The sequence below is a fragment of the Panthera onca genome, chromosome A1 (assembly GCF_046562875.1).
Source record: "Panthera onca isolate mPanOnc1 chromosome A1, mPanOnc1 haplotype 2, whole genome shotgun sequence".
NCBI classification, from domain to species: domain Eukaryota; kingdom Metazoa; phylum Chordata; class Mammalia; order Carnivora; family Felidae; genus Panthera; species Panthera onca.
In genome coordinates, this window is record NC_138339.1 from 173,523,840 (window position 1) to 173,539,224 (window position 15,385).

At 43.2% G+C, this 15,385-nt stretch overlaps 1 protein-coding gene across 6 annotated transcripts in view; it reads left to right on the plus strand.

Moving 5' to 3' along the window:
- The window catches only part of DZIP1 (DAZ interacting zinc finger protein 1), a 55,708-nt gene that overhangs the window by 15,677 nt on the left and 24,646 nt on the right, over positions 1 to 15,385 (plus strand). For all 6 annotated transcript variants that reach the window (XM_078432428.2, XM_078432432.2, XM_078432433.2 and 3 more), the window contains 3 exons: positions 1,104 to 1,265; positions 6,728 to 6,865; positions 9,797 to 9,859. In XM_078432428.2, the coding sequence (XP_078288554.1) occupies positions 1,104 to 1,265; positions 6,728 to 6,865; positions 9,797 to 9,859 (363 nt within the window). The remainder of the gene's footprint in view (positions 1 to 1,103; positions 1,266 to 6,727; positions 6,866 to 9,796; positions 9,860 to 15,385) is intronic.

Sequence of the window (15,385 nt, forward strand, 5' to 3'; positions counted from 1 at the left end):
ACGTCGGGCTCTGTGCTGATGGCTCAGAGCCTGGAACCTGTTTCAGATTCTGTGTCTCCCTCTCTCTCTGACCTTCCCCCATTCATGCTCTGTCTCTCTCTGTCTCAAAAATAAATAAGCGTTAAAAAAATTAAAAAAAAAAAAAGAGTACAGTGTTTAATTTTTTAAGTATTTGTGAATTTTCCAGATTTTCTTCTGTTATTGATTTCTGGCTTCATTCCACTGTGGTTGGGAAATACACTTAGCACACTTTCAATCTTTTAAAATTTATTGAGAGGGGAGCCTGGGTGACTCAGTCGGTTGAGCATTCTATTCTTGATTTCAGCCCAGGTCATGATTTCATGGTTCATGAGATTTGAGCCCCGCATCGGGCTCTGCACTGACAGTGGGGGAGCCTGCTTGGAATTCTCTCTCCCTCTCTCTCTGCCTCTCCCCCTTCCCTCAAAATTAATAAATAAACTTAAAAATAAATAATTAAAATTTTTGAGACTCTTTTGTGACCTAACATTTGCTCTCTCCTGGTGAATCTTCCATGAGCGTTTAACAAGAATGTATGTTCTGCTGCTCTTGGGTGTTCTGTATATGTCAGACTAAGTTTGTTTATTGTGTTAAGTCTGCAGTTAGGTAAAAAAACAAAACAAAACAAAACAAAACAAAAAAACCCAAAACTGAAGGTCATTGAGAAATCAAAGGCTGATTGACTAGACATGAATTTAGCTTGTATAAATAGGAATTTGTGTTTTGGGAGTGAGATGGGGCTACTCTATCCAAATTGATACAGTATTGAGAATGGTTCTTCTGCTCAATAGACGTTTTCTTTTAAAGGATGTTTACATTTTACATATTGCATATCTACTATACAAGTTCATAGATCACCGAACTCTTGAGACTTTGGACCTCTGTGTTTGTATTTTAAGAGGTGTAAGGATGAAAGGATGCCATGTGCTGTTTTTGGTTTGGAAAAATCGCTGTGGACGTTGCCATTATATGAAGTGCTATTGCACACCTAACTGATACACTCAATACTAGCTGGAGCTATGTCCATTTATTTAAAATTTTGCTTCATATAGAACTTTTAAAACCATGCATTCAAATAATTTCAGGAATATGAAATGCAGAAAACAAAAGAGGAAGAATTTCTGAAGTTATTTGATAGATGGAAAGAAGAAGAAAAGGAGAAACTAGTTGATGAAATGGAAAAAGTCAAGGAAATGTTTATGAAGGAGTTTAAAGAATTGACCTCCAAGAATTCAGCATTAGAATATGTAAGTATTAAACCAAGTACTCCTCATAGTATTGGTAGGATTGTTGCCTTGAGAGGTAACATTAGAATGGCATTATGGCCAGTGGATCTAGAAATCACTTTATTGTGCCTTGGTCCAGACAGCCCCTTTCTTGAGAGTCCTGAGGGAGCTTGAGACATACAGAAGACAGAGCAAGTCAGGAAAGTCATTTCTTTGAAAGTGGGAGCTTTGGCTCCAAACGCATGTGCAGAACACTTGGTACATTTGAGGGGCTCCTGGCTGGCTCAGTCGGTGGAGCATACAATGTTTAATCTCGAGGTTGTGAGTTCAAGCCCCATGTTGGGAATAGGGATTAACTAAAAAACTAAAGATTATGGGGCGCCTGGGTGGCTCAGTCGGTTGAGCGTCTGACTTCAGCTCAGGTCATGATCTCACAGTCCGTGAGTTCGAGCCCCACGTCGGGCTCTGTGCTGACAGCTCAGAGCCTGGAGCCTGCTTCAGATTCTGTGTCTCCATCTCTCTCTGAACCTCCCCTGTTCATGCTCTCTCTCTGTCTCAAAAATCAATAAAGGATAAAAAATTTTTAAAAATAAAATAAAATAAAATAAAATAAAATAAAATAATAAAGATTAAATAAATGTTAAAAAAAAAAAAAGAACACTTGGTACATTTGGTACCCTTGGTCAGATCATAGAAGAGGGTCTCTGTTTCCTTAGCTCATTAGGATAGCCAATAAGCCATAAGCCTCCTCCCTGAATTCTGAAGCTTTCTAAGTTCCAAAGGGACTTTCTGGAAAGACTGACACAGATCACCAATGTGGAAGAAGAAAGCCAACCCACAAAGACAGAAGTAGAATTTTTTTTGCCAGGTCCCTTCCTGGCCGGTGGGAAGGACAGCTGTTCTGAGCAAGCAGAATGTAACTAAATGAGTCTCCATCCCTTATAGGAGCAGTCTTGTTCCACACTGCCCTGGTCACATGCATAGACAGAGACGTGGCTTGCTGGGCTGGGACCTTAACCTCTGTGACAGTGATCACTGTCCTCCAGCGAAGAATGACTTGAGCTGGATGGGCAGCCCAGTCCCGGGTCACCCTTGGGGAAAGGAAGCAAGATCCTTGAGCTCCCTCTAGGGGCCAACAAGTTTTACAAACTAAAATGGAAAGATATTTTTGGAATATGGCTCAAGGCCTTCTCTAAAGCGCCTTGAACTCTTGCATAGGGGTAGGGAAACCACAACCTGTGAACCGAATCTGACATACCACCCATCTTTGTATGGCCAGTGAGCCAAGAAAGGTTTTAATATTTCTAAATGGTTGAAAAAGGTCATAAGAAGAATATGTCACAACACATAAAAATTACATGAAGTTTACATTTCTGTGTCCATAAGTTTTATTGGCATACGACTACATGTGTTCCTTTACACTTTGTCTGTGGTGCTTTTGTGCTAGAGCCGTACAGGTGAGTGATTATCACCAAGGCCTTATGTGTCTCCCGAAGCCAGAATACGTCTGGCTCTTTACAGAAAATTTGCCAGCCCCGCCATATCTTTATAAAGCAAACATGGCAAAATGTTAACAATTGGTCCAAATGGGTGTTCGTTATATTATTCTTTCAACTTTTCTTTTTCCTTTTTTTTTAAAATTTTTATTTATTTTGAGAGAGTGCACAAGCACTAGCAGGGGAAGAACAGAGAAAGAATCTCAAGCAGACTCCATGCTGTCAGTGCAGAGCCCAATGCAGGGCTCAATCTCATGAACTGTGAGATCATGACCTGAGCCGAAATCAAGAGTCAGTTGCTCAATCAGCTGAACCACCCAGGTGCCCCTCAACATTTCTATAAGTTGTAATTTGCAAATAAAAAGTTGAAAGGGAATAAATTTGGATGGTTCACTGTGTCTTTTTTGTAGGGCTACAACTTCCTGTTGGTTCAGTCATTCCATATCACCTATCCTTGGTTGTTGTTTCTAAGCATCAGAACACCTAGGCAGTAATTTTTCTATCCGTGGTTTCTTTTTCGACCCCTGCACCAGGGACCTTTCCTGAACTCCTATCTGTGGTTCAAAGTGGGATGCCGTATAACCCACTGGTGGATTGCGATACTAACCAATTTAAGACTGGCTTTTCACATCTTCTTCATCAAGGCTGTACTCATTTTTCCCTTTGTGATAAGCTGCTAATTAGAGTTCTTTTGCCTAAGGTTCCATCCAGGATCCTGCCCCCAGCTCCCTGCTCCCGGGATAATTTTAATAGTGGATTGGGACTTTTCCCCACATAGGGCTTTTTTACCACTCCTACCTTTTTTGGGGGATGGGGGGTAAAAAGATGGCTTTATTGAGATATAGTTTCTATACCATAAAATTCACCCACTTAGAGTACACAGTTTGGTAGTTTTTAGTATGTTCACAGGGTTGTGCATCCATCCTCATAGACGTTTTGGAGTATTTCATCACCACGAGAAACCTTGTGCCCGTTGGCACTCCCTCCCCCAAGCCACTGGCAACCACAGATCTGCTTTCTGTCTCTGTGGATCTGCTTATTCTGGACGTTACGTGTGAATTGAATCATACAATATGTGATCTTTTGTGAGCAGCTGCTTCCCAGTTAGTATAATGTTTCTGGGATTCATCCACGTCATAAGGATGTATATACATCACTATTTCATTCCTGTAGTTGCCGCATGATTTTCCATTCCATGAATATCGTATTTCTTTTTCTTTTTTTTATGTAGAGTTTCAGATTGTTTTTTAATTTAACTTTATTTTTTATTTTTTAAAATTTGCGTCCAAAATAGTTAGTATATAGTGAAGCAATGATTTCAGTAGATTCCTTAATGCCCCTTACCCATTTAACCCATCCCCCCTCCTACAACCCCTCCAGCAACCCTCAGTTTGTTCTCCATATTTATGAGTCTCTTCTGTTTTGTCCCCCTCCCTGTTTTTATATTATTTTTGTTTGCCTTCCTTTATGTTCATCTGTTTTGTCTCTTAAAGTCCTCATATGAGTGAAGTCCTATGATTTTTGTCTTTCTCTGACTGACTAATTTCACTTAGCATAATACCCTCCAGTTCCATCCACGTAGTTGCAGATGGCAAGATTTCATTCTTTTTGATTGCTGAGTAATACTCCATTATGTATGTATGTGTGTGTATATATATACATACATATATATATATACATATATATATATGTATGTATATATATATACCACATTATCTTTATCCATTCATCCATCGATGGACATTTGGGCTCTTTCCATACTTTGACTATTGTTGATAGTGCTGCTATAAACATGGGGGTGCATGTGTCCCTTCGAAACAGCACACCTGTATCCCATGGATAGATGCCTAGTAGTGCAATTGCTGGGTCCTAGGGGAGTTCTATTTTTGGTTTTTTGAGGAACCTCCATACTGTTTTCCAGAGTGGCTGCACCAGCTTGCATTCCCACCAACAATGCAAAAGAGATCCTCTTTCTCCACATCCTTGCCAACAACCATGAATATCGTATTTCATTTGTCTGTTCATCAGTTGACAACATGTGGGTTGTTTACCCATTTTTAGCTATAGATGGTTTTTAAAATTATTATTATTTTTTAAGTTTATTTATGTATTTTGAGAGGGACAGAAACAGCATGAGTGGGGGAGGGGCAGAGAGAGAGAATCCCAAGCGGGCTCCGTGCTGCCAGCCCAGAGCCCAACGCAGGGCTCAAACTCATGAACTGAGAGATCATGAACTGAGTGGAAACCAGGAGATGGATGCTTAACTGACTGAGCCATCCAAGTGCCCCTAAAATTATTAATTATAATAGACTTCATTTTTTTAGAATAGTTAAGCTTACAGAAAAATTGAGCATCCAGTACAGAAAATTTCATGTAACACCCCCCTCTCCTACCCTGTACAGTTTTCCATCTTACTGACAACTTAGTCTGGTACATTTGTTACGGTTGATGAGCCAATACTGATATATTAGTATTAATTAAACTCCATACTGTGGTTCCACTTCTTTAGCTTTTACCTAATGTCACTTTTCTGCTCCAGGGTCCTCTCCAGGATACCACATGATATTTAGTTGTCACACCTCCTTAGCTTGTCTGAGACAGTTTCTCTGACTTGTTTTCAGTGACCTGGACAATTTTGAGGAGTACCTTACTTGTCAGTAGGACGCCCCTCTACTGGAATTCACCCAGGAGTCTTCTCTTGGTTAGACTGGGCTTATGGGTATGGGGGATGAAACCCTCACTGATAAAGTTACAGTTTTCATCACATCATCTGAAGGGTAATACTCTCTTCATGATTAATGGTTGTTGGTGTTGACCTTGATCACCCGGCTCAGGTTGTGTCGGTCAAGTTTCTCTGCTGAGAAGTCAGCCTCCACCAATTTCACACTGTACTCTTTGAAAAGAAGTTGCTGTGTTCAGCCCAGATTTAAGCAGGGGAGCGATGCTCCCCACCCTTTTGTTTCTTCAGTTAACGTATTACCTTCTGTGATTTTTCTGAGGGTTTTTTACCGCTGCTAACTTTAGGAATAACATAACAAGCAATAGGTAAAATTAAAACATGTTGTCCCTAATGGGTTCACGGATACAGTTGCACGATGATGGTGGCCTCACCACTCAATTGTCATGAGAACCTGGGCACCTGGCTGGCTCAGTCAGTCAGGCATCTGACTCTTGGTTTCGGCTCAGGTTATGATCTCACAGTGCATGAGTTCGAGCCCCGCATCGGGCTCCATGCTGACAGGGTGGAGCCTGCTTGGGATTCTCCATCTCCCTCTCTCTCTCTACCTCTCCCCTGCACATGCCCCCCTGCCTTCACCGCCTCTCTCAAAATAAATAAATAAGTAAATAAATAAACATTAAAAATTGTATTTATATTAGGAATACAAATAAGTAAAAAAATAAAAATAAATAATCATAAGAACCAGCTGCACTCAGTTCCTCTGTTCCTGGACACTGTTGTGTGCCCATCAGAAATTTTAAGACCCATTGTATAAGATTAGAAAGTTAGGTTGTCCTTTCTGTTGCAATCACCCTGTACGTATGCTGTTGGAAAAACTGGAAAGCAGCAGAAAGAAAACCGGAAAACCAGTAGGTGGGAGAAGGAGAAAGCACAACAAGCATCTAGTAAGGATAGTCGGATTTAAACGTGGCTACATGTTGGGGCGCCTGGGTGGCTCAGTCAGTTAAGCATCCGACTTCGGCTCAGGTCACGATCTCACAGTTTGTGAGTTAGACCCCCACGTCAGGCTCTGTGCTGACAATGTGGAGTCTGGAGCCTGCTTCAGATTCTGTGTCTCCCTCTCTCTGCCCCTCCTCTGCCCCTGCTCTCTCTCTCTCTCTCTCTCTCTGTCTGAAAAAAAATAATAAACATTAAAAAAAATTAAATGAAAATAAAAGTGGCTACATGTTCCCCAATTTTATTTGTGTTCAGTCTTTTAAAAGTATAAATATCTGCACCAGTGAGTTTGCATTTATTTTCTTTCATAGCAATTGTCAGAAATCCAGAAGTCCAACATGCAGATCAAGTCCAATATTGGCACATTAAAAGACGCACATGAGTTTAAAGAAGAACGTCCTCAGTATCCCCAGGATTTCCAGAATGTGATGCAACTTCTTGATAGTCAGGTATGTGCCAGTGGCCAGTAACTGCAGCCGGGGCCTGATTTTTCTTCCTGAAGCAGTTTACAAGCATTTCCTACAAAAAAAGGGTTTGTCTCTTCCCGTGACCATGAAGCTAGTTCTTTTCTTCTTGTCTCCTAATACACATATAATTAATCATAGCCGTTCATTAGATGCTTGTTGATTGACCAACAGATGCAGATATAGACTAGTTGGCAAAACTATTTCATTTTTGGCTAACACAGTATCAACTTGAATTGTGTGGGATTACCTTAGAGTTTATTTTTCGTATTTCAGAGGTAGGTCCCTGCTGTCAAAAGGCCTAGAAAGGCATAATGAAGCACTAACTTTATTTTTAGAGCTGAAATATCTGGCTGCATTGCTATACTGATGGTCTTCTTCATTTATGAAACCTAATTACAGTCATGTGGAAAGTGGCGTCCATAATCAGCGCAGTTGTCATTCTGGCAATTTTCACCCTCCTGGTTTAGGGGAACATTGCTTTTTACCAGGAAACAAATGGAGATTAAAGTTTATGAATTTAGGATTTTGTTGAAAAAAATATTTGCAAACGACATATTGGATAAAGGATTAGTATCCAAAAACTATAAAGAACTTACCAAACTCAACACCCGACAAACAAAGAATCCAGTGAAGAAATGGGCAAAAGACGTGAATAGACACTTTTCCAAAGAAGACATCCAGATGGCAACAGACACATGAAAAGATGCTAAACATCACTTATCATCAGGGAAATACAAATCAAAACCACACTGAGATACCACCTCATACCAGTCAGAGTGGCTAAAATTAACAACTCAGGAAACACCAGATGCTGGTGAGGATGTGGAGAAACGGAACCCTCTTGCATTGTCGGTGGGAACGCAAACTGGTGCAGCTGCTCTGGAAAACAGTGTGGAGGTTCCTCAAAAAATTAAAAATAGAACTGCCCTACGACCCAGCAATAGCACTACTAGGAATTTATCCAAAGGATACAGGAGTGCTGATGCATAGGGGCTCGTGTACCCCAATGTTTATAGCAGCACTTTCAACAATAGCCAAATTATGGAAAGAGCCCAAATGTCCATCAACTGATGAATGGATAGAGAAGATGTGGTTTATATATACAATGGAATACTACTTGGCAATGATAAAGAATGAAATCTGGCCATTGGCAGCAACATGGATATAAGTGGAGGGCATTATGCTAAGTGAAATCAGTCAGTCAGAGAAAGACAGATATATGTTTTCACTCATGTGTGGAACTTGAGAAACTTAACAGAAGACCATAGGGGAAGGGAAGGGGAAAAAATAGTTACAAACAGAGAGGGAGGCAAACCATAAGAGACTGTTAAATATAGAGAACAAACTGAGGGTTGATGGGAGAGAGGAGAAAATGGGTGATGGGCATTGAGGAGAGCACTGGTTGGGATGAGCACTGGCTGTTGTATGTAAGCGATGAACCCCGGGAATCTACTTCCCCAACCAGGAGCACACCATACACACCGTGTGTTAGCCAACTTGACAATAAATTATATTTAAAAATATATACGTATCATTTTAAAAAGTAAGTGTATTTTTGTAATACAGACCACTCCCACTGTTTCTTACGTTGCTGCTCACATCTTGCCTCTCTCCCTGGCCATTGCCCTTCCACCGTGCAGCCAGGCCGGTCACGTCACTGTGCTGTCTTATCTTCCCACGGCTCCCCATTCTTCACAGAGCCAAGTCTGGAATCCTTAACCAGCAGCCAGAGTCCCTGAGGATCTGGACCCTGTGGTATCCCGCACTGTTCTCGGCTTTACCTCAACGCTCCCAGCTGCACCAAACAGCTCATGGGTCCCAGGAGACAGCATTCTGTGGTTCTGCTTTTGCCCTTGTGGCTTTCTTTGTCACACACCTCTCAGTTTTCAGGACCTGCGGCTTAATTCTTCAGCTGGGGCAGCACCTCTTCTAGAGAGTTCTCCTGGACCTCTGGGCTATTGCATTTGGGTAGTTCCCTCAAGCAGAGGTCCTGAGAAGTTCGCTCACATGCACCTTATGGGGGGGCTGTCTATTGTTAGGTCCACTTTCCTCCTATTCAAGGCAGAGTGTGTCCCTCAGTCCTCGCCCAGCCGGCCACGACAGCCCAGTGAGGCCCCTGGCATGTGGTAGGGAACTGCGAATTGTGTCTTGTATTGAACTGTTGACAGTTGCTCCCTGTGAGCTGGGCTCAGGAATTGAAGGACCTAATTATGAATCCCAAAGTCCCACCTAAAATTATTTTGTTTCCTTCCTGTGAGCTGTGTTGTCAGGTCAGAACCCAAGGCCTCAGAAGCCTTGGTGTTTCTTGGGGCACCTGGGAGACTCAGTCAGTTGAGTACCTGACTTTGGCTCAGGTCACGATCTCACAGTTCGTGGGTTCAAGCCCCGCATTGGGCTTTGTGCTGATAGCACAGAGCCAACTTCGGATTCTCTGTCTCCCTCCTACTTTCTCTGCCCCTCCCCATCTTGCACTCTCTCTCTCTTAAAGATAAATAAACATTAAAAAAAGAAAAGAAACCCTGGTGTTTCCTTTTAGCTCCTTCGACTGCCAAACTAGCACCTATTTTTGAAAACAAAATTTTATTGGAACACAGCCATGCCCACCATTTATGTATTATCTAGTGGATGTTCTCCTACTGCTGGTAGTGGTGACTGACTCCTTTGGCCCCAGAGCCTAAAATATTTACTATTAGTCCCTTAAGAGAAAATGTTTGCTGACCCCTGCCTTAGAGTTTAAGATGATAACCATGTGCAAATGTATTTAGACACTTTTGAACGTCTATAATCTAAAAAATGCTTGCTAAAATTTTACCAAGTAGGTAGTTGGGTTCCAGAGGTACTCACTACAAAGGAAGCTTCCATTTTGAGTCAATTTTATTGCACATAAATTACTGTTGTTTTACTGTGTCGTAGGAAAGCAAGTGGACCGCCCGAGTTCAAGCTCTTCACCAAGAACACAAGAAAGAGAAGGGTCGGGTAAGACTAAGAAGCCAGGGTCTGTCGGTGGGTCATTTTTTAAAAGAATATATGTTTTTTCTCTATGGCGAAGGTAGTGTTTATCTGCTTAACAAATTTTATGGAGAAATGTGTGACAGAAATGAAAATTATAATTTCTACACCAATGATAACCACTGCTAACTACTTTGTTGTAACTTCTTTTGGTCTGTTTTCTGTGCCATAAATGTAGCATTTCTGTATGTTTTGAAACCCATACTTAGGGTCTTACAAATTTTGAATCATGCTTTATCACTGTGTACGCTTCTCACTTAATAGATTGTAAACTTCTGGTTTTTTGGGGATTTGTTGTTTTTTTAACATTCTTGTGTGTGTGTGTGTATGTGTTTTAATTGTTTATTTGCTTTTGAGAGAGAAAGAGAGACAGAGAACCAGCAGAGGAGGGGTAGAGAGAGGGAGACACAGAGTCTGAAACAGGCTCCAGGCTCTGCACTGTCAGCACAGAGCCTGATGCAGGGCTCAAACCCATGAACCATAAAATCATGACCTGAGCCGAAGTCTCAACCAACTGAGCCACCCAGGCTCCCCAGTATTCTCGTGTTTTTAAACATATTCTTCAAAATCATAATTTTTTTAATGGCTATAGAATGATCTTGTAGATGTATCGTAAGTTATTATTAATCATCCCTTTATTGCTGAACCCATCGTTTCTGATTTTTTCACATTGCACGTCAGTAGTCTAAATAATCTTTAATTTTATTAAAGATAATTTAATTTGGGGCTCCTGGGTGGCTCAGTCGGTTGAGTGTCCGACTTCGGCTCAGGTCATGATCTCACGGTCCGTGAGTTCAAGCCCTGCGTTGGGCTCTGTGCTGACAGCTCAGAGCCTGGAGCCCGTTTCGGATTCTGTGTCTCCCTCTCTCTCTGCCCCTCCCCTGTTCATGCTCTGTCTCTCTCTGTCTCAAAAATAAGTAAATATTAAAAAAATTAAGAAAAAAATAAAGATAATTTAATGTGAACAATTCTTCCATTTTAGTGAAAACAGCTTGATTATAATACTGCCTTTCAACTGAGTACATCCCAAATTTAAGCATTATTGCACTGGTGCAGAAAATCTAAAGTACTTTTATTTGAGACAGGAAAACTTGGATCTATCTTTTCACTTCATATGTACGTTGTAGCCCTGTGTCTGCTGTGTCTTAGTCGGTTTGGCTGCTATAACAAAATACAGTAGACCGGGTGGCTTACAAACAACAGATATTTATTTCTCATAGTTCTGGGGCTCTAGGGATTGAGCAGAGAGTTTGTTAAAGTGAGGTCGTGGCTGCGTGTAGGTGTAAAGCCCATGTTGATTTCTCCAGCCTAAACTACCCTCTGAGCTCCAGATGAGATAGCCAGCTTTGTACTTGGTATCTCCTCGGGCTTCCCAGGTGTCATATGTCTCAGATGAGGTGCTCGGGCTCGTCCCCAGATGTGGTTTTCTGTTGTTCGGTGGCATCCTGGTCTGAGCAGTCAGGAGCACGCCTTGAGCCATGTCTCCCTCAGCACCCAGCGCGGGGGTATCAGCAGGGCCTGCCGCGTGTCTCATATCCACGTTCTTCTGTCCATTTCCATTGCTCCTACCCTCCACCGAGCCCCCGCCATTTCGAAAAGGACCCTGTAACTGGTCTCCCAGTTCCAACCTTCCCTTTTCCCAGTTTGCTCTCCAAGGAGCAGACAAGACCATCTGGCTGCTGGCCACCACCTGCCACCTCATCCCGGATCCTCTCTCCGAACCTACACTTTCTGACCACAATCGCCTTCGGGACACTTGTAGAACGTGCCAGCCTTTTTCTCTTCACACAAGGTCTTTGCTGCCGGGACATCCTTCCATTTGCTCTTCACATGGCTGTCCTTCCCCTCTGTATTAGTGTTCTGTGCCTCGTAGCAAATTACCAGCAATTCATCTTCTCCAAGTGTCCGTGAGCACAGGCCTGGTGGTGTCCTGTGCTCGGAGTCTCACAGATGCATTTGGGACGTGGGCTTGGCTGCTTTCTCATCTGGGGCTCAGGGTCATTCCAGGCCCGTTCAGGTTATTGGCAATATGCAGCTCCTTAGGGTTAACAGTAGGATCAGGACCCTTAGTTCCACAGCTCACTACCCAGCTGTCGACTTTTTCAAGGCCAGCAGGAGAGAGGTGCTCGCCTGACTAAGGCCCGTGCAGGGTAATCTCCCTTTGCATTAACTCAGAGTCAGCAGATAAGGGACTTAAAAAAAAAATTTTTTTTTAATGTTTATTTTTGAGAGAGAGACAGAGAGAGCCTGAGCAGAGGAGGGGCAGAGAGAGAGGGAGACACAGAATCCAAAGCAAGCTCCAGGCTCTGAGCTGTGAGCATAGAGCCCAACGTGGGGCTCAAACTAATGAGCCATGCATGAGATCATGACCTGACCCGAAGTCGGACGCTTAACCTGCTGAGCCACCCAGGCGCCCCAGACTGGGGGCTTTAAATGTATCTGCTAAGTCTCTTCACGTTTGCTGTCTTGTGTTGGTTAGAAGCACATCTCAGACTCTAACCAGCTCATGTCTTCGAGTCTGCTCTTGCTGCTATAACAAAATACCATAGACTGGGTGGCTTTAAACAAGGGACGTTTATTTCTCACTGTTCTGGAGGCTGAGAAGTTGCACAGTCAGGGGGCCGGCTCAGTTCCTGGTAAGAGCCCTGTTGCAGATGCCTTGTCACTGTGTCTTCATGGGGCAGGGAGAGAGCAAGAGATAGCTCTCTGGTTTCTTTTAAGAGCACTAATCCCATCATGAGGACCCTACCCTAATTCATCCAAACCTAATCACCTCCCAAAGGCCCCACCTCCTAATACATCACGTGGGGGATTAGGGCTTCGACACATGAATGGAGGGGCGGACACAAACATTCAGTTCATAACTCTACCAAGAGAAAGGTTTTACGCAGGGTGTGTAGTCTGGGGGTACAAACTTGAGGGCCATTTAGAATTCAGCCCCCCTCTTGCCTTAGCTTACAAGTCATCTGACACCATCTAAGTAGGTAGCCTCCTCCCTTACGGTTCCCATCATGTCATAAGTGTAACTCTGATTGCTGTTTCACATAGTTAGATTATTTATTCACTTGTTTACTGTCTCTGATCGGATCACTAGCCCTGCGAGGGAGGGACTCTGCCTATCTGGTTCTCTGTTGTATTCCCAACGTTGACTAACCTAAAGTGTGATTGGCATTCATTAAATATTTGCCGAATGAATGTGGAAGGTTGCTAGTTGGCCAACAAGGAGATCATTCAACCTTGTTATGGATGGAGGAATGCTGATTGGAGGGGTCAGAAGAGCAGGGTTGAAAGAGTCATCTGTTGGTATGAGCACAGGCCCCTGGTATGAACCCGGGCCCCCTTAAACTCAAGGCCATGCTGGTCTACCTTGTTGCCCTGCTCACCTGTCATGCTTCAGGCACTGAGTCAGCTTGAGAGAAGAGGCAGTGACAACTTAGAGCGGTTGCTTTTCTGGGAGAATGTTCTAGCTTCCCTTCAAGATGCTCTAAGGTAGTAGTTCCTAACCAGGATGCACTTCAGCATGACCAGAGGCTCTTTCCCAAAATACTCTTGCCCAGCTCCACTCAGTGAGATTCTGATTTAGTCTAGGATGGTTTCTGTTTTGGATCCATGGTTTGAACAACTGCTCTTATGATTTGAGGTTCAACTCTTGTCCTTCAGGACGTCTTACAGCGTTGGTATCTAGGGACAGAATTCAGGCCTCCTTTCAAATGCGGATGGTGTTTAGTCCTTGCTCCTTTAAAGCCTCCTGTGCTCCAGACCGTTGTAGGAGTTCCGGTGGCCCTCCGGCCAGAATAGAGTGCAGGTTGCAGAGTTGTACTCTTGGCCACTGCGAGGCGTGATGGAAAGATGGACTGTTGGTGGTTTGGTGGAGGGAGGAGAGGCCTTCCCTGGTTCCGAGTCGGCTGAGCTGCCCCAAGTATTGGGAGTGTGGAGAGTCTGTGTTGCCGCTAGGCTACGCTGCTCCATTGTCTGTTGGTTTTGCCTGTTCAGAAGCTGCTTTTCTCCTTCCTTAACTTCTCTTAAACCCTAACAGAGGGGAGAATTCAATCAGGTTTAGTAATCTTTGCCTGAGACCTAACTATTAATTATTCCACATGATTGCTGCCTACTGTTCCTACAATGCACATATTGTATTTCTCTGTTTAAGGGAAGTTGTGATTGCCAACTTTTTATTGCTTTACCTAGGCCTCTTGGCAGCTCTTTGTTTTTTTTTTTTAAATAACATTGGTAGGAGTTCAAAGGGAGTCACAGATAAACGATGGCATGCGCTTTTGACCCGACAGAAGACTGTAGAGCTTGGGAGTTTGTATGGTGGTCACATAACAAAAGGAAAGGAGGACAGAGTACTGTGTTCTGGTAGAGAAAGGAGCATAGTGCTTGGAATGGTAGGAGGCCACAAGAAATGGGCTCAAGAGCTCCAACTTTCTGAAATAATCTGTGGCTGTCCCTTGCTTAGACTGTTCTCTCAGCAGACTCTTTTCTGGGCTTTTCTAGTCCATTCTCAATTCCGATATCAAAATGTTGCCAACCCTTAGCTTGTCCTGTGTCTCCATCTTCTGGGAGTCTGGACGGACTCTACATGTTGTTGATCAGAAACTCCTACCCAGACCCCTGGACATTTTCACTGGCTTTTCCTTCTATTTTCCAGCTCAGCATTTCCCAGACTGCTTTGGGGCACTCTCCTCATGGTCTGTAGAAAATGTGGGGAAGGTTGTTGGCAGTGTTCTCCTGGGGGAGGTTCTTGGCATCTGCTAGGACACGAAAGGTTCTTCTTCATCCTTACTCAGGAAACCTTTTCCACTTGGTTCAACCCAGTGCTTGTCTCACCTTCTCTGGGCACAGAGCACTCCAGTGGGAAGACCATGCAATGTATTGAGAGAGAGCATTAACTTGTTGCTGTTGTTTTAAATGTAAATAGATTTTTTTAGAGCAGTTTTAAGTTCACAGCAACACTGAGCAGAAAGCACAGAACGTTCCCAAATACCCCTTCCCCCCTCTATACGCACAGCCTCCCCCATTATCAACATCCTGCACCACGGTGGTACCTGTGTTGGAATTGCTGGGCCTACATTAACACATCATTGTTACCCGAAGTCCATAGTTCACATTAGGGTTTACTCCTGGTATTGCACTTCCTATTTCTATAGATTTTGACAAGTGTCAAATGACATGTAGCCACTGTTATAGCATCATACAGAATGGTTTCACTGCCCTAAAAATTCTCTGTGCTCTGTCTATTCATCCCACCCTCAACCCCTGATTTAAAAAGCCAAGCAAGTTGGGAAATGCTGCTTTAGACGCTCTTTGTATTTCTCCTAGGCACGCTCACCGGCCCCCTTTCTTTGGCCTACACAACCTTCTCCATTTCCAGGGTGTAGGCTTGGAATGTCCTTAGCTCCAAGGACCCATGTGTTTTTCCCCTCTGTTTAATGAGTAGTGAAATTGCTTTAATAATCTTTCCCTAAATTATTGAAAGCAAATTCTTCCTGA